This window comes from Halyomorpha halys, unplaced genomic scaffold, assembly GCF_000696795.3.
Source record: "Halyomorpha halys isolate HHAL.00 unplaced genomic scaffold, Hhal_1.1 Scaffold1218.1, whole genome shotgun sequence".
Taxonomy (NCBI): Eukaryota; Metazoa; Arthropoda; class Insecta; order Hemiptera; family Pentatomidae; genus Halyomorpha; species Halyomorpha halys.
Window position 1 is genome coordinate 92,238 of NW_027106975.1, and position 19,219 is coordinate 111,456.

Sequence of the window (19,219 nt, forward strand, 5' to 3'; positions counted from 1 at the left end):
CAGAGTGAAAAACAGAACATAAACGAAATTACTTACTTAATAAAATAAAAGAAGAAAAAAACTATACATCTTATTGTGAAGATAGGTATCCTGCCCTAAGTTTAACTAAGGTTTTGGGTTACACTCATAAAAAGGAGTTTAAGATCCGATTGTGAGGGTACAGACAAAAATTGATACAACCTGTTTTGGTTAGTATAACTTAGTTTCAGCATGTACCGGATTCGGTTCTCATGATACGCGGGGCAATTTGTTAAAAAATGGAAACAAACCACCAACGCCGTTCCATTACAAGTTGGAGATAGCTTCTGTAGGTCTAAAATATATTTGTACGGACCGACACTTAGGGTAATTGCATATTTACCGGATAGTCTTAGCTGAGCAATTATTCTCAACTGAGCTGTGGGGCAGCTGATTTTAGGGAGCGTCCGTTTTAATGAAGACCCTACCGTATCACGGGTTATAGGTCGATTCTCGTAATAACAGGAGGTCTATATCTTAGAGAAATTCCTTATAGCTATCCAAGATATCCCTCATTCTAATTTTGATACTTACCAGATCATTAAATAGTATCGGGTCAAACATTCCGAAGCTCTCCAATTGTTTTTCTTATCTGCGTTACCCAGTTATATTGTAAACTCAAATGGTTGTTGCCTTCTAGCTGTAGTTGCATTAAATAACATTGTTTTACGAAGCGAGTACAACTCATGTTACGAATTTTTAGTAACCAGGACAAAGTTTCCTTTAAAACGTGACATCCCACAGGAATGGGGACTACTTCTAGTCTCACAGTAGTCGCTTGTATATTTTCCAATTCCTCTATGTGCTTCATAGCCCAAATAGGTGTAGCGTAGAGGATACAACTCAACATAATCGACTCACAGAGCTTCTACCAGGTATCCCACGAGATTATTTTTGCCTTCGCGCACTTACTTACGCCCCGATGCTTGAGTTGCTTTTCGATGATATTTGCTTCATCACACGATTAAAAAGTCCTGATGAACTAAAAGCTATACCAAGGTATTTATATTCAGGTACTTCTTCAACAATACTCCCCTCGAAATACATCCTTTTGCCTCTTTTAGGCCTACCTCTATAAGTTTTTAACCATTTGTTTTTTCCTATGTTAACGGTCACGTCTCTTTTTAGTTTTTTAAGTTCGCTGTCAAACCATGGTTTCCTAGTTGTATACAGTTTGTTTCCAGCAAATTTAATTAAATTTAAATTTTTAGCGGTTTGCATTATGTTACAAACCAGGTTATTAGAGAGAGAATTACTTTATTCATCTATGCTGCCCAAATACATCAGGTTGCTACATACACAGCATACTAATCAATCCGTAATCGGACATATATAAATTACATATAATTCATGGTATAATAAAATAGAAAGAAAACAGTTTTTTTTTTCCCTACAGTTTCCTTTTACAATAAATTTCAGTCTGTATGCCAAATACAAATATTTCAAATATATAAGAAGATGGTCAGGGTTGCGGTCAAAAGTTAAACAAAAATAGTTTACAACTATTTATTTTCCAACGTTTCGCCCCACTTTGCAGGGCTTCATCAGGGCTAAAAAGATACAAAATGAAACTAAGATAATATATCTTATCTTTTTATTTTTATTCCTATCATTGTATCTTATCATAGTTTCATTTTGTATCTTTTTAGCCCTGATGAAGCCCTGCAAAGTGGGGCGAAACGTTGGAAAATAAATAGTTGTAAACTATTTTTGTTTCACTTTTGACCGCAACCCTGACCATCTTCTTAAAAAATTTTACGGTCAACTATTTATACATATATACAAATATTTCAATTCATTCCTTTTTTTCTTTCCCTTTTCTGTTCCTTCAATTTCACAATTTTTAATTCACCCGATCAACAAATTCACTCTCTCAAATTCACCCATCTAGATCCTCTCCAGTGACCCGCTAAACAAATTCACTATTATAGGCAATGTGAGATCAGACCATTAATAATAGTCACAGCAGTAGATCAGCTTACCAAAAAACAAACAAATAAATACATTCTACGAGAACAAGACTAACACATTGATTCAAAGGAAAATTTAATAAAAAGCCGGTTACAAGAAACACTTGAATGGATAAATAAGTTTAAAAATAAAAAATAAATAATAGTACTAATAAAATAAAATAATTTAATGAATAAATAAGTTAAAACACAGAAATCGACAGGTCCACAAATTAGTTCATATGGAATATGAAATAAGAAATAAGTCTTATTGATCATGTTTGACATCTCTTCCGCCTTCGACAGCGTTTGGTGGCCCCGTGTATTCCAGCGGTTGCAAGAGCTCGACACCCCCAGTAATCTATACTCCCTTGAGGTCGAGAGAAAAATCGAAAGAGAATGTCCCTAGAGTTTGGTCCTAGGACCAGCACTGTGGAAGCTGGTATTTGATGAGTTGCTGGGGGAACTGGAGGACAAGGGGTTCCTTCCCACGGCCTACGTCGACGACCTGGCAGTCATCGTGGCCAAGAACAGTAGATACAGACTAAAGACAGAAGCGGAGAGGTGTGCTAGTCTCGTAGGAGAGTGGTGCGTGAAGAGGAAGTTGAGTATGGCAGCAGCCAAGACTCAGGCCATACTCATAAGAGGCTCCACGGACAGGGCTCATCCTATCACCCTGGATATCCAAGGAGAGAGGGTTAGACCGGGTGAGGAGGTGACATATCTTGGTGTGAAGATAAGAACAAGATTCGATGCCACTTCTTACCTAGTGTATCTAAAGGACAGGGTGACACTGTCACTCAATGAATTATATAGGATAGGGGGTGCATTTTGGGGCCTCAGGGACCCTGCAACGATGACCATATATAAAGGTGTGATCTTGGGTATTCTGAGGTACGCATCCCCTGCCTGGAGCCGAAACCTCACGCAGACACAGAAGAGAAGACTGGCCACCATACAGAGATTGGCTCTGCTGAGGGTCACGAAGACATACAGAACGGTGTCACATGAGACGGTGCAGGTGCTGGCCGCAGCGATGCCCCTAGACCTCATCCTTAGGGAGGATGTCCTTAAATATGAAGTAAAGAGGCAGGGACTAGAAGCGCTACCGAATGACCTCCGAGAGAGGATCGGTGAGACTCCTAACTTGTGGAAGAAAATACTGCGGGAGGACTCAATACAGAAGTGGAATGGACGGTGGGTAGCAAGCCAGAAGGGCGCTACCTTGAAAAAATTCTTCCCTACCGTCCTTTCCAGACTGAAGGCTAAATGGGTCATCCCAGACTATTGGGTCTCACAGATCCTAACAGGACAGGGGAGGTTTCTAGGAAAGCTGCAGAGCTTTGAAAAGAACATCGACCCCCGGTGCCCCACGTGAGGAGTTCCTGAAACAGCAGAACACGTAATAGTTGATTGCTCCACCATGGAAGGACACCGAGCCAGGCTGTTTAGAAAGACCGGGATTTTCGTCCTCGCCGAGTCGGACTTTCCCTGGTTGATGGAAGAAGAGAATTATCCCTTCTTCAGGGAGTTCATTTACGGACGGAAGGAGGTGGTGGGCCCAATACATTTCACAATGGGAAGGACTTGACCGCCCAACATCGGCGAGCCACCAGAAGAAGATGAAGCTGACCCAGACCGAGATCAGGAGGGCTGGACCAGCCTGGTAACTCCAGGAGGCACCCAGACAGATGCGCACCAGAAGGGCCTACCGAACAGATGAAGATCATTGGGAGCAGTGGCATGCGCAATCCCAGTGCGCACTACCCTACTGCTCCCGCACCCCGTATGCCATAAATGGCAAGTGAGGGGGATAAAAAAAAAAAGTCCACAAATTAAAATAAAAAAATAAAACAATGAATAATCTCTGAGCTAATTCCCATGCAGGTGATGGTGTATGATCCCCAGGGAGTCCAAAATAATATTTTCTGCTAAGATCGTAATATCCCCGATGCTAACACCTAGGCCTTCTAAGAAGCTTCTTGTTCTATCTGGTATTGTTCCGCGAGATCCAAACCAGAGGCCTCTCACGGTGAATTATCTCTCTCCAAAGGTCTCGCGGAATTTTCCCTTAAGGAAAGGGACGCATTTTTCATTTATTTCCCTTTCCACTCCACCTTCCTGTTCGAGTTCATTACTTTCAAATGTTTTTGAAACCATTAATATTCCAATGCATAATGTGTACTAACTTAGTTCCGTGGTTGACTACGGCAGCCGGCTGTTTATGTTGACGGTGATAAGACTCGGAAGGTAAGGCTGAAAGAGGTGGGGATGAAGCGGCGATATCTTTTCTATAATAATAATGCTGGCGGCTTTCAGAGGCTTTTCAATGTTTTGGTACTTGACAATAAGAATAATGTCAATGTCATGTGTTGTCGTACAGGGCTAGTATCGATTTCAGTATCAACACACGCTGCTCAACTGAAGTGCTTTTCATAATTTCATATTAAATTTGTATAACTATCGTCGCCTTTAATTAACCTTTCGAATTCTACCGTGAAGTCATTTTGAACAATTTGTGTGTTGGCTGTATTGTTAATTCGGAAGTGAATATGTTCTGTCACGAAATCTAAACTGTTCTAATTTTTCATTTACTTGTTTACGTGTGGTTGTCTGGACTAATGGTGAATTCAGTAATAGCCTACCCTCGCCGAGAGTTGCTATCAGCTCTTCAATCTCAGAAATATGGTATCTATTAACCTTCATTTTGAAGAACTTGTTTTTGTACGTAACGATGGTGTCAAAACTTCGTAATCTATTAATATATGAATAAATAAGTAGATTCAAGCGAAACAGATTCCATTATTTTCTGGAATAAAATATTAAATTTGTATTCACACTTCAATGAAAACTAAACCACTGATTAGTTAATTTAAATCAGATGAAACCTGTTAGGGGTTGATAAGAGATAGACTTACGGAACCAGCTTGAACAGCATCAATAACACTTGTCTTCCATCAAACTAATCAAAATTATGCCAGTAATGACTTAATTAATTTATAGCGAGTAGGTTGTTCGATGTACGACAAGTCACAATCTTACAAGAAATCATAACACAAAAAAGGCAATCCTTTTTTTTTTTTCCTAGCGTTATAATTTAATAGTTTGGACATTTTTAGTGAGTTAACTATCATTACAGTTCGGAACCAGACCTTTTCTGTGTTTCGACTTTAATATGAGTTCCGGATAATTAGTGACCATGATAGTGTGTAACCAGCCCTGTCTGCGTTCGGCAGATATTTTTTGAACATTTTTGAGTGTTTTAGTCATCATTACAATCCGAAACCAGACCTCTTTCTGTGTTTCTGGCGTTTCGATTTTAATATTGGTTCCGGCTAATTAGTGGCCATGGTACTGTGTAACCAGCCCTGTCTGAGTTCATTTGGTGTTATTTATTGAACATTTTTGAGTGTTTTAGTCGATATTAAAGTCTGAAACCAGACCTTCTCTGCGTTTCTAGCCTCTGAGTGCAATATGGATTGCTAATTTATCGGCTTGCATAATTCATAATAACAACTAGACCATTTTATATATTTATATTGCTTTTTTGTAAATTTGTCTCTTTTGTTTTCTTAATTTATTTATCTAATTTTATTATATCTAAAAGGCCTTTTTTATTTTTACTTGTATTCATTGTTTTATTCATCTTTTGTTTGGTTTTCGTTACGTTTTAAGTTTTTCAATTGTTTTAATTGACCAAATAAATGTTTATATCTGAATCAGCTAGTTGTTTGTTCTTTTTAAATTCTTCCAACCAAAAGGCAAAGTCAATTGGAGGTGGCTTTATAACAGGTAGTATAATAGTTTATACCAAGAAAATTTAAACTTCCTAGAATTATACCAAATATATTCAAAAACATTTTAGGAGTTTATTTCCACTCTGATAAAAAATATTTTAATAAATATTAGCAATTTACTTGCGCATTTGAACTTTCTTGTACATCCTTCCCAATACAGAGTTAGTAGAATTATGATCTATTGTATATAATTATTACTTATCTCTTATTCTACCTTAATGGGTGACCTGTTCCATTCCATAGCTCATTTAGAAATCATAGTATAATTTTTTATCAACACCTGTCCAAGAATAACCATAAACTTCAACTTACGAAAAAAAATTGTATGGAACATATTCTGTTGCTCATGGGCAAAGAACAAATTTAGTCCTTCCCAATTTCTTTCATATCTTCTACCCTTTGTGATTAACAGTCCATTAAATACATCACAATCAGTTTAGAACATATCACTGCTCAGCATTAATAGTAGCAAATCTAATAAAAATAAGTTGTTTTTTTAATTTGACTATACCATAGATAGTACTATACTTCTTATATGCCTAAGAAAATAACTGGTAACACATAATCCCCTCAGTACATGATCAGTGAAACAATCAACTGTGGAAATACTTTAATGAAGTTAGTATTACCTCTTGGGAAGACCAAGCATTAATTAACAGCTTACTTATCAAAAAACAAAACAATAAAATGGTTGCTCCAATAATCCAGAGTCCCAATAAAGTAAAGTCAACAGTATCAAATAAATTAAAGGTCCAAAAATAGTTCAGATACTGATAGAGGTGCTTCTCAATCTATGGTATCCTAGGAATACAGTCAGCAGAGTGCTCTTACTATCTGATTGTCCCCTGTTCATTAAAAAAAAAGTCAGACAAATAAAACTGTTTTGAATGCATATATAAACACTGCATATTTTTCTATTAACCATTTATACACACATATTTATGAATAATTAAATTAACCTCTACTGGATCATATTTTTTTTCCTCATATTTAATTTTAAAGAAGGCAACCCTGAATGGAAACAGGAAGCCTAAGTCAATACATAGTTCCTACCCAGATAAAAACCAACTAAACTTGAATTTAAATTCCAAGCCAAGATTTAAAACACATTAGTGATGCCAGTGTACTGCAATGCTTCTTCAAATCATATATGGATGTTCCAAAAACAATACTACTGGTTTTAATTGTTTCTTCAATGTAACTTTTTTAATCACATATCACAGGAATGTTGCATTGCTACTATTCTTAGTTAGCTCATAAGAAACTCCAATAACAAATTTCTAACTTTATAGGTTTGTCAGAGGTGTTAGTATCAGTACAATGAATCCTCTTCATAATGGACACATACGGAAGATTATTATGTTTGTCATCATACGAAGGTGTCTGTCAAGAATGGACTAATTAAAAAAATAAAATTTAAACAATAATAAACAATCTCAAGAAAGTATGATAATTATATATAAAATAATTGAATTATGTACATATGTATTTCATTTTTGAAACAAACTTTTCACATTTGATAAAAAGTACAATTAAGAAAAGAATTTTTCTTATTTTTACTTTTATAATAACAAAAGGTTTTGAAATAAAAATTATTATGAATTGTGTATTGTAACAAAAAAGAATTGTTCTCCAAAATGCACAAGCAGTCAATAATGAAAATATTCAGCAATTCATATTCGAAAAACATTGAAAATTTTTAAACAATAGTTTATTATTTAAATTAATTATTTATTATCAGGAAATAAAAAAGTAGTATTCGCCATCAAGAAAAGATGATTAGATTGGACATTGACAAGGGTAAAGTGGGTGATAGATGATATGCTCTCAATTTCATACATAATATAAGTATGACCTACAATGGAATATAGTGCAGAACTGCTCATAACAGCATCAGAATCAACTCTGGCCAAGCTTACTCTAACCCATAATAAGGACCTTCCATTAATCATAGGAGCTTAAATATCCAACCCCTTAGTGCTATAGAAGTCCAGATTTGGGACGAACCTCTCCCACAGTGAAGATATACAGCAGCTGTAAAGCTTTATGAACACCTGAAAAGAGGAACTACACACTACTGGCAGTAATACCGGCATGCCATTTCGGCATTTCGTCTCATCGAAAGTTATGTTGAACTTACATAACTTTCACGTACTTTGACGGAGCAAATCAATAAGTAATGCACTCCCCCTGCGATCTTGAAGGCAATATTTTTGGAAACTGTGCATCTCTAGTACTACCAAAATATATGGTTGCACATGTATGTGGATGGCACATCTGTAGGTGCCAGAAATAATGCAGGTGCAGAAGTATAAAGCAAATATTTTGAAATTTCTTAATTAATAAATATCTTTCTGAGAAATTCATGAACCAACTGATCCTTTTTTCAATAAAATAGGGTCCAGTGGAGTTTTCCCAACTTTATGGAAAGAATCTTATATCAAAGAAAGCTGGTAAACATAAAACTTCAATAAGCAATTATCATCCTATTTCTCTTACTAGCTGCTTTCGTAAAATGATGGAAAAGTGGTGATTAAAAGATTAATTTGGATTCTTGAAAACAAAACACTATGGAAAAATCTACAACACAGTTTCCACAGACATTGTTCTATGGTCGATGATTTCATTAGATTGAGTAGCATAATCCAAGATTTATTTATCCACAAAAGTTACAATATGGCAATTTTTTTTACACTCATAAAGTGTTTGACTCGGTATGGAGGTATGGTATCCTAAAATGATTTAAAGTGTGCCACAAGAAGCAGTCATGTCAAGTAAGTCCAACCCTTTTTTTCATTGAATTGTCATACTTAAATAAATGCTTGGGGACAAATATACAAGGGTTTCTGTTTGCAGATGACTTTGCAGTTGTAAACAGCTCTTGAGTTTATACAAAAACTGATACAGAAGTGGTAAATAATATCAAAACATATTCTTGACAAAATGAATGTTATTTATCAACAAATAATACACATCTTAGTTATCAAAAGACTAGAATCAATTCACCACCATTTTAAATGGGTCACCACTTACTTATTTAGATAATGTTAGGTTTTTTGGTCTTCATCTCGACTACAACTTGACTTGGTTACAAAGTTACATAAAATGTAAGCAATACACTGTGGTTCATATAGGAATGTTTTACTGAGCATTTATCAGACAATGATTCTATCCAAGAAAGACATAGACATGTTTTTTTATTTGGCTAAGGCAGTAAATCAGATTTATCTTAAATAGAATGGTTGTCATATTATTTTTTGTTTCCAGCCCTGATGAAGGTCTGAAATTCAGACTGATTCAGAACATCGGCACAAATAAATAAGTTTTACTTATTTGTGTACCATTACTAACCACACCCCCGAATATTTTCTCCTCATATTGAATCTAGGGTCAACAACAAAAACCTAATCATTAATTTTTGTTAGTCTGTTTCGAAAAAATTTTAAACTGCGGTGGAAATTCACAATATTACTGAGGTAAATGTTGAAATAAATATGATAGTCATAAGAGTTAGAACTAAATAGAAATATAACTAAATATTACTTGTTTTAGGAGTTGAAGGAACAGCAGGTTTAGGATTTGTCCCCAAGCATGGCCGTCCAATTTTTGAAGGAGGCCTCAAGCCTGAAGGTTTCAAGTTTGGCTCATTCATTTTTCACTTCTGAGCAACATCCATACAGCTGAAACAATAGATTATGTCTTTGTGAAAACTAATTTATCCAATCCAATATTATCATATCTCAAGCAACTAAACAATAAATAAAACAATCATATAGCTGTAATAAATAAAAAGTATTAAGTATATATAATTATGATGACGTAATTTAAAATAATGAATGTAACTGCTGTAATAAAAAATGTATTTGCTAAGGGTATAAACAATAAATATATTAACAGACAAGAAAGATTATTTTTTTCTTCCTATTATGCAAATGATGACCTTATAGCCCAATCTAAGGTACGTTTGTTGAGTATTGGTCAAGATAAATTATATTATTATGCTATTTTTTCTACTTATTTGCTAATATTTTTGTTATAGGATGGAAAAGCTCAAAGAAAAGAGAAAGAAGTACTTTAAATAAATGAGATGGCTATTAATATGTGTTTAATTGGAGGACACTGCCACAGGACATAGGCCTAAATAATGCCAAGGCAATGCCTTGAGGTGTTGCAAGACCAGAATTAAAAAAACAAATAAGTTATTTAAGCCATTGAAAAAGTAAATAAGCTTGATATTATTTTATGATATATAAACGAATAGTTTTGAGGGTAAATAAAAATTCAGATAAAATTATGTTAATAAGCTATTGTAGGCATTTCCGATTATAATCATAGTTCATACAAATTATCATGTACCACATCAGTTTCCTCCCATTTCTGTCTACAATTTTTCCTCTCCTCATGCATACACCTCTTTTAATTGTTCTACAGTTTTGCCACTGACCATGCTAAGTGGTTTCTTTTCTATTTGTTTCACTTTTATAATAGTAATAAATCTAAAAAACCATAAATTAATTCCCAAACATACAGACCTCAATGGCCTTGTCCTTCAGATCTTAGAACAAATGAATGTTTTTGATTAGCTAGATGATAATTTTTATGAATCAAAAAAACCAACCATTTTTGGCCCAGTCATTGTTAATATGAGATGGTGTAAAAACAAACAAAATTAATGATCACAAAAGGTTTAAATTCAGATTAATTCTTGGATTGAATATAAAGACTAAAAGGAAAACTTAGGTAAGATATCTCACTTAGTTCTAAATGCAGTGGCATACAAATAAGTACTGAGTGCCCCTTCGTTAAATTGGGAGGGAAAATGTGCTACACAAAATAGCAATCAATTTAATTCCTTTGTTTTCTTCCCATATGACAAAACTGTATTACAAGCAGCTAGTTATAAATAATTTTAAAATGACAATTTATCAGGAGAAAAGCTCTTATTTTCATTCATCTCCATAGCACAAAAAAAAAAAATTATAAACAACAATTTATATTTTTAATATGTAAAATATATTGAAACTGATGAAGTTTACAATTTAATATTGAGTTATTGTATCAAAAATATTTTTTATTGAGAGCTTAGAAGGAATGAAAAACTGTGGGCAGGTACTTGTCACGCTGCCGTTAAAGATTGGATCTAGTTAGTTGGAACATTCGATGGAAAAAGAGAATTATCCCTTCTTCAGCCAGTTTATTCACGGTTGGGGAGAGCTTCCTCAATCAATTTCAGTGAGCCACTGGAAGAAGAGAAAACTGATCCAGAGTAAAACCAGGAGGGCTGAACCAGCCAGCCAAACTGGAGAGCCACCTGGATGGATGTGGACGAGGAGGGTTAGACCTTCTGGACCGATGCAGGGGCAAGGTCCAGCCCCATCAGTAAGGTATTCAACCAAGTAATGGACTGTACCACAGTAAAGTTAAAAACAAAAATTAAAAGGAATCTATCCAAAAAAATTGTATGAGAATTTAATACAAAAATAAATAGTTAATTTTTGGCAGTAATGGCATGTGCAAGCTCTGAGCACCATTCTTCCACTGAAGCAACCCATATGCAATAAATAGTGAGGAAGGAGGGGAAGGTACTAATCACTACAAAAGTAAAACTGAAGATCAATGGTACTATTTGGAGGGTGCTCAGAAATCAATCAGAAACCATTGTTACTTATTTTTGAAAAAATAATTGATTTAGCTTGTCCCACATGTCTTCAAATAGTAAACAAACTATAAAATTAAAAAAAAAAAAGATAAAAATGATCTGATTTTTAAGAAAAAGTCAACTTTTTAAACTAATTAATTGGTTGATTTTGTCTTTTTACTGAAGTTTTTTTGAGATAAATTTATCAACAATGTTTCATAATAATTGTTAAATTAATTTTATTTTATAATCAGTTATAAGACTTCCTCTTTCTATCAATCTCTATAATTTCCGGATTTGCATGTATTTTATTGTTAAAAAAAGAACTGAGCTAACATAATTAAACTACTGTTACAAATTAAAAAAAGTAGTCTTCGAGAACTTTTTAAATCTTCCTTTCCTATCCAACAGTTTTATAACTAAACTACAACATATGTTTAATCATCAGAATAAATGTTTCAGAGTAAGAAGATGGTATGGAAGACAGTCAGAAAAATCAATTAAATAATGTGGTACCTACTAATTAAGTGTCTGTTAGCAATAAATTGTCTATTTACCCAACACTACTTGATAAATTTTTTACAGTAAATAGTTAGCACATTTTTTTTTTTTTTTTATGACTGCTAACTGGACCATCTTATTTATCTTGAGGTCAACCATCAATACATGATATGCTGCATGGCAATCATACCATAAATGATATGTGAGTTATGATATTGAAAGTAATTGATACATGATACAAGTGAAATAGATTGCTAGGCAAACTAAGATTTACATTCTTTACTATTAAGAACTTGCTCACTGTTAAGTGAACAATCATTTACCATTTCCTATCATAGGATAATGAATTACATGCATTTCTTGAATGGATAATACTACATCATAGAAAAACCTTTCAGAAATGTATTACATAAAATGAATTTGATATATTTATTAAATAAATATAACCATAATAGATAATTTAAGAAGAGATTTTGCTTTCTTTGAAGCATAGGTTCAGGTTCCAATGGTATCATATATCAATCACAATACTGAAGCATTTAAAGAGAGAAAGTACCATCTTATTTAATTAATAATATATATGTTTACTCAATTCAATAGAATAGTATGACCCTTAAATATAAATTGGACATTTAACACATATATACGGAAAAAAACAAAAAAGTTTATATCAAACAATAAAAAAGTCATTTGTTAATTTAATTGACAGAAATGCAGTTCCCTTTTTCTCTCCCTCCCTCCCCAATCCAATTCATTAAGCTTAGTAAATATTTTAAAGAAAAATAGAAAAAAAATTCAAAATAAGAAACAAGGTCAGGGTATTACTCATACAAATATTTATACAACAGAGATCCTATAAAACAACTACCAAAATGATAAAACATTCACTATAGAAATTTATTTGGTATTTGACAATTAATCAAACCAAATCTTTTAAGAAAACTAATTTTTAAATAAGTGTTCTATTTCTGGGTTACTATTAAATGAACTTTTATAACATCCTACATACTATAACAATAACAATACGATGAAGAAAAATACATATAAAATGAAAACATGCAAAAAAGTTTAGTTTCAAATATAAAATTTAGGTATAGGGTAAGGTATTTTTATTTTTATAAAATGATTCAAGGATTGTGACAACCTATACTAAAAGAAGATTACATCCATTTGTAGAAGACACAATTTATATTTCATTAAAGAAATCAATAGAAAATCAAATCAACAAGATCAAATGATCTAAGAACTAACGAACTGCGAACAGTAATAAAAAAGTTTATTAAATTAATTAGAAGAACTGACACAGTTTGTTATTAAACTTAAAATATAACATTTACCTCTGGAAAAATTAATTTAAATACAGCAAAAATCAGAATAAAACTAAAAAAAAAAACGACGGAACAATAAACAAAACCCGACGACGAACTACACTCCGAACGGAACAGACGAATACTAAACTTGAATTAAACAGCTGTTTTTGATAACACTTCTTATTTCTGATAAGGAAACATAATCCCCATATTCATTTAGTAAAGACATAAAACTTCCTGCTTAACCAGTTATAGTTATTTTATTGAGTCATAAATTCAAAATTTTAAAAGATTATTAATGCAACGTTATACTTTTTCAAACATTTAATTGAGTTGTAATTAATTCTTTTATACTTATTCCTAACAAATCAAATTCGCGGCGCTAGAATGGAATGGCTGGACCAATGGGATGAAGGGGTATTGCTGGATGAGAAATTTTATTGGTCCTTTTACAATCGCAGTGCTGAACTCTCGCTGAAGTAAGAAGAAGATCCTTTGGTCATCTTGGCAGCATTGGAAACACTGAGCAAGGTTACATATTGTACTTGGTCTGCAAGTTTTGGCCTCCTCAGGTTTTATCTCAACGAAAATGAGTTTCGATCAGAACAAAGGATCTTTTCAGAGTTTCATGTGTTTAGATAATGAGTTAGTGAAGTTGCGATGAAACTAGTTCATAAAAACGTGGATAAGGATGGTGAAGGGTAAGCAAGGAATTTAAAGTAAAAATAAATTAATGTTGCTATAACTATTATGTATCTTCATTGTTTTGATAAGTGACTTCAATGAAAATGTATAAATTTGCCAATTAATTTACTACTTATCAAAATCCAATATGGCTTTAAGAATGTTTGAAAATGTTTTCTAGAAGTGTCACCCTTGTCCCAGAGGAATCTGAGGACATGTGGCATGCCTATAACCTTATCAGTGAAGGAGATAGTGTAAGAGCTTCAACAATAAGGTATCTGTTACTGCTCCATATTCTTGACAGGTTTTGTTCTAGATGTGCTTAGGATAAAGCTGTTATTAAATATTTAACTATTGTCTAGGAAAGTTCAGAATGAATCATCTACTGGCTCATCAACTAGTAGCAGAATTCGAACCACCTTGACAATTAGAGTGGAAAATATAGACTTTGATACTCAGGCTTGTGTCCTCCGATTAAAAGGAAGGAATATTGAAGAAAATCAATATGTCAAGGTTTGTCAGCTCTTAAAATTGGGTTATGAATCTTATATTGATTTTATTAATAACTTAATGTGTTTTGTTTTAGATGGGGGCTTATCATACATTAGATCTAGAAGTTAATCGTAAATTTACTCTAATCAAACCGGAATGGGATTCAATATCATTGGAAAGGGTGGATGTTGCTTGTGACCCCACTCAGGTAGTTTTTATTAATTATACTTTACTAAATATTCAAGAATTTTTAATTGGTTGAATAATTTCTTATAATATATTGTTAAGAGTTTAACTGATAAACCTGTGTTTATAAACAAAATAGAAACTACTTGCATTAGATTTTAATAAATTTGTTAAATATGGGTTTTGCTTAATTAAAACTGAACCTAAGTAATGGTTCTTAAAGTTTTCGTTCTGCCATCAATTTATATAATAATACCAAGCTGTATTTTATGGTGGATTTCCATATTGCTGGTATGTAGAGCCTCTTCCCTGTGCCCATTTCTAAATTTTATCAATACAAAATTTATGATTTAAGTTTTAATAATTTTCCAATAACTTTAAATGTATTTCAAATTACATTAAATACGCTTCAAGTAAAATAGGTGAGAAACTTTTTTATTTTAGGGAAAAGACATCATATTCATTTCTAGAATCCTTGAAAACCCTTAATTTCCTATTTTGTGGTAATTGGTATATCTCACATGTAGTGGACCAGGTGACAGATTTAGCTGGGTAAAATAATTTGATTACCGGTTACCATGTTTTTGAGGCTACTTATTTAAAAAAAAACTTTTAGAAATTTAAGAACCACCAGTTTTTGTGATAAAGTATTAATTTTGTAAATATAAGCGTATCCAAGACATTTACTTTTTTGCTTGAGTAAGCAAACATAGTGGCTGAAATTTAAAATGGACCATACTTACAATTAGATAACAACTTTTCAACAATAGGAAGAGGTATTTATAGTTTAATAACTATATATATATATAACTTAAGTATCGGTGAAAGCAGAATGTTAAAAAAGAGAAGAAGGAATAAGATCTGACTCGCTTGAACTGCTGTAAAATACTGGCTTTATTTGGTTCAAAACATCTCTTTATATACATTCAATCAGCTGATCTTCTCAGTCAGTTGACATCGAAGTAACAGCTGACTCAGACTGTAACTCCCCCCACTAGTTTACAAACAATCCTCGTAAACTAATACTACACAATATATTAACATTTAAAACAAAAACAATAATAAAAAATTATTTACAATAAAAAAATTTCCTATATACATATCATAGTAAAAACTCACAAGCTCCCTTAAATAAATGCTAAATACATAATTTAAACCTAAGAATAAAATTTTTAAAAAATTGCATACAGTAAATGAACAAGCTAGAATGAAAAAGAAAATATTTACAATAATTAAAAACATAGAATGAAAAATACAATATTTACGAAAATCAATAACTTTCTTAGAACAAAAAACAATAAATAACTAAATTTTCTGTAATACAATCTAGTAAGAGAACAGTTCAGTTTTTATATTTTTATTGCCGAAAGTTTTAATTCTTCTCTGATACTTTCTATTGTTACAATATTGTGTTCCCTTACAATTCTCACCCTAAATGGACCCTCGTATCGCTGTATCTCTTTACCCTTGTTTGAACCCAACTTCCTACATACGATTGTCCTGATTTTGATTGCTCCCATAACTTTCTTCGAGCAACATAGTTGTTGTGTATATCTTCTCCGTTTGCTGTGAGCCCTTATAGTGCCGCCGGTGTCCTCGAAGCCCAAAGAGGATCTCAAATGGTGGAAACCCCATAGCTGTATGTTTAGAATGATTGTATGCCACAATAGCCTTAGGCATTGCCATGTCCAGTTCCCTGGTCAACCTGATATAGTCGAAGATGGTCACTCATTGTGCCATGAAGCCGCTCTATGCCTCCTCTACTCTTGGGGTGCCCTGGTGTGTTGAGATGCCATATTACGTCAAGGTCCTTCATTTCAGTTCGAATCATGGTATTGTCGAATTCTCTGCCTGAATCTGAAGAGATGTGCTCCGGAACCCCGTAAAATTGAAACCACATTCGGAGAGCTGCCAGCACTGCTTCTAACGACTTTTCCTGCACCTGGTGCGCCATTGCCATCTTACTGAAGAGATCAATTATGGTTATCCATTTAAATCCTCTCCACTTGAAAGTGTCGACCTGTAGATCGTTGAGCGGTGCATCTGCGGTAGGTGTCTCTTCTTGTCTGCCTTTTGGTGGATGTCTGTCATACTTTGTGTGTTGACAAACTTCGCAGTTTCCTATAACTTCAGTGATTTTCTTCTTCATATCCCATCAAAAGTATCTTCTCTTTAACGCTTACAGGGTCTCCGCATCTTCGCTATTGAGTAGATTTTCGATTGAATTTGCTTCAATCCGGCGTATCAGATAGTCATCCCCTTTTATGAAGTGGCCGAGTTCGCCTGTTTCCCCGGTGAACCGTTCGAGGTCAGAAACGGCCTTCCTCAAGTCTTGGGCGGTTGCAGTGCATACTTTGACCCACTCTTGTGTTGTTGTGTGTGCTTTTGCAAGAGATAATGGTAGTGGAGGAAACTCTGGGGGCAGAGGATTCCTCTCTGTGGGAGGTGCGCATAAGTTGAGATATAGACATATATATTTTATATACAAAATTTATTGTAATTTTAAGTTTAAGTACGGTAAGGTTTTTATTGTGAATATTTATTTTCCCTAGAATGCTGATGTAGCTGCTGTAATTATGCAAGAAGGGCTTGCCCATGTTTGCCTTATCACTGCAAGCATGACATTGGTTAGAGCTAAGATAGATCAGGTAATACCTCGAAAAAGGAAAGGGAATGTTAAACAGCATGAAAAGGTATGTTCAAAAAGAACTTTTTTAGTATTATTTGTCAGACAATCACTAGCTAGTTAAAACAAATTTAAATAAAAATTGTATGTTAATAGAATATTTTTCATGTTTGTGTGATTAACTTAGTAGGTTTATTAATTTTTAAAATTGTGATGACATTACATTGTGTGTGACTTGGTAAAATATAAATTAAGGAACATAATTTGTCATATGTAACACCTTTCGATATTTAAAATTTCCAATTTTTAATTAAAAACTTTATATGATTTTAAATAATCCAGTGGAGAAAAAGTAAAATAATTAGGTGGATTTATTATGGTAATGAAAATTTCTAATATTAAAAAAAAATTTCAATTACAAACTTTGCACTGTTTTCTTAGTCCTGTTTATAGATTGTAAAAACAAACTTTTTTTTAATTTTAACATCATTAATGATCTTTAACTTTAGGGCCGAAAATACAGGTTATCAACCTATTCTTGGCTGAGTGGTTAAGTCGAGATTTATTTAGATGGTCCACCATGAAATAAAGGTGAACCGCCCTAGCCTCATTTGAACCAGCACTATTGATATGAGAATTCTTAATGTGTGGCTCAACATGCTAGGTCATCTAGAGCATTAAAGAAGTTTTTTCACACCCCAATGTGGCTTTAGTCTAGTGTTATAATAAATTTTAGTTGGTGAAGAATTCTCATATCTGGAATACTTGTAAACAGTTGTAGCTCTCTTCAAATACAACTGAACTAATGATTCAAACTTCTGATCAGCTTGTTTGAACAAACACTATCAACTTTATTTATATACTACTAGTACTTGTATTTGGTGGGAGAAAGAAGTCCAGCAAGTGGGCCTAGTGGTCCTTTTTGCCAATCCCTAACGGCTACCTGGGTTGCCGCCGTATACTAACCAAGGTGGGAGTGTCATGATTCATTCTTCGGGACACCAAAAAATGAATGTTTAACTGCCCCAGGTGGGAATCAAACTCACAATCGAACCGAGTGCACTGGGACCTGCGCCTCAATTCGCACGGCCGTCTCGTCCCTTATTTATATACTAATTTGCATCTCTACTTTTCTTTTGACTTTTAAGGATTAACTTTTCTCTTTATAGCCTCGGTATTAAATAATGAAAAATAGTATGTATACGTTCTGTTTGATTAGTTTTGATATTGATTGTGAAAATACTATTTCCATAAAATTGTACATTATTTAAAGAGAAAAAATTCTAAATTGTTGACTATAAAGTGCAGAAACTTGTGCTTAGTATTTCCATGAATATTTAACCTGAAACTGTTATTAATGTATTAACAATCCTCCACAATATCACATCAAACAGTAGTCATGATATTTATTATCATAAATTTACAATCATTGAGTTTTGTTGTATATCTGGAATGGGCTAATTAAATTTCAAATATTAGAATTAAATTTAATTTTATACTTTTCACTTAAGCTTATTATATGGGTCATCCTTACATAAATAGGACTTTTTAAGTTTTCTGAAATAGAAAAGTACTCCAATTCAATTGAAAATATAAAATAAACTAGAAATAAATCTGGGGGACAGAACCCTGATGCAATAACCATTCTTTGAGCTCAAGTAGTTTCAAGACATTTATGGGATGTCATTGAGCAATGTGAGCCATGGGCTCAAAAACACTTACAAACAGACATACTAAACAAATTACTTGCCCTGTGGCTGTAAGATATTTAGATAAATATTGGAGTGTGGGCAAAGCTTGAAACTATCTTAAGACGCCATGACCCTGTACTAGAATTTACACAAGAGGACAGGATCATGACGATACGGGACCAATATCATATTCAGGTTTTTCTAAAATATCCTGTTTTGTTTTAACTATATCCCATTGTTATATAAATAGCAACTTTCATGAAGCAACTGTAAATAACTATTAATTTTTATTTTCATAAAAATAAAATTTATTAGTATCTTATTATT

General features: G+C 33.3%; 2 protein-coding genes across 5 annotated transcripts in view; one reads left to right on the forward strand and one right to left on the reverse strand.

Annotated features, from left to right (window-relative positions):
- The window catches only part of CLIP-190 (Cytoplasmic linker protein 190), a 78,717-nt gene extending 65,344 nt beyond the window's left edge, over positions 1–13,373 (reverse strand). For all 4 annotated transcript variants that reach the window (XM_014433480.3, XM_014433478.3, XM_014433477.3 and 1 more), the window contains exons 1-2: positions 13,241–13,373; positions 9,308–9,444 (exon numbers count right to left, since the gene is read on the reverse strand). In XM_014433480.3, the coding sequence (XP_014288966.1) occupies positions 9,308–9,416 (109 nt within the window). In that variant the 5' untranslated portion in view covers positions 9,417–9,444; positions 13,241–13,373. The remainder of the gene's footprint in view (positions 1–9,307; positions 9,445–13,240) is intronic.
- Positions 13,374–13,475: 102 nt separating this feature from the next.
- Positions 13,476–19,219, forward strand: part of pelo (protein pelota) — a 9,915-nt gene continuing 4,171 nt past the window's right edge. Inside the window, exons 1-5 of the mRNA XM_014433484.3 lie at positions 13,476–13,914; positions 14,079–14,171; positions 14,260–14,410; positions 14,484–14,597; positions 17,128–17,268. Coding sequence (XP_014288970.1) covers positions 13,874–13,914; positions 14,079–14,171; positions 14,260–14,410; positions 14,484–14,597; positions 17,128–17,268 — 540 coding nt within the window. The 5' untranslated portion in view covers positions 13,476–13,873. The remainder of the gene's footprint in view (positions 13,915–14,078; positions 14,172–14,259; positions 14,411–14,483; positions 14,598–17,127; positions 17,269–19,219) is intronic.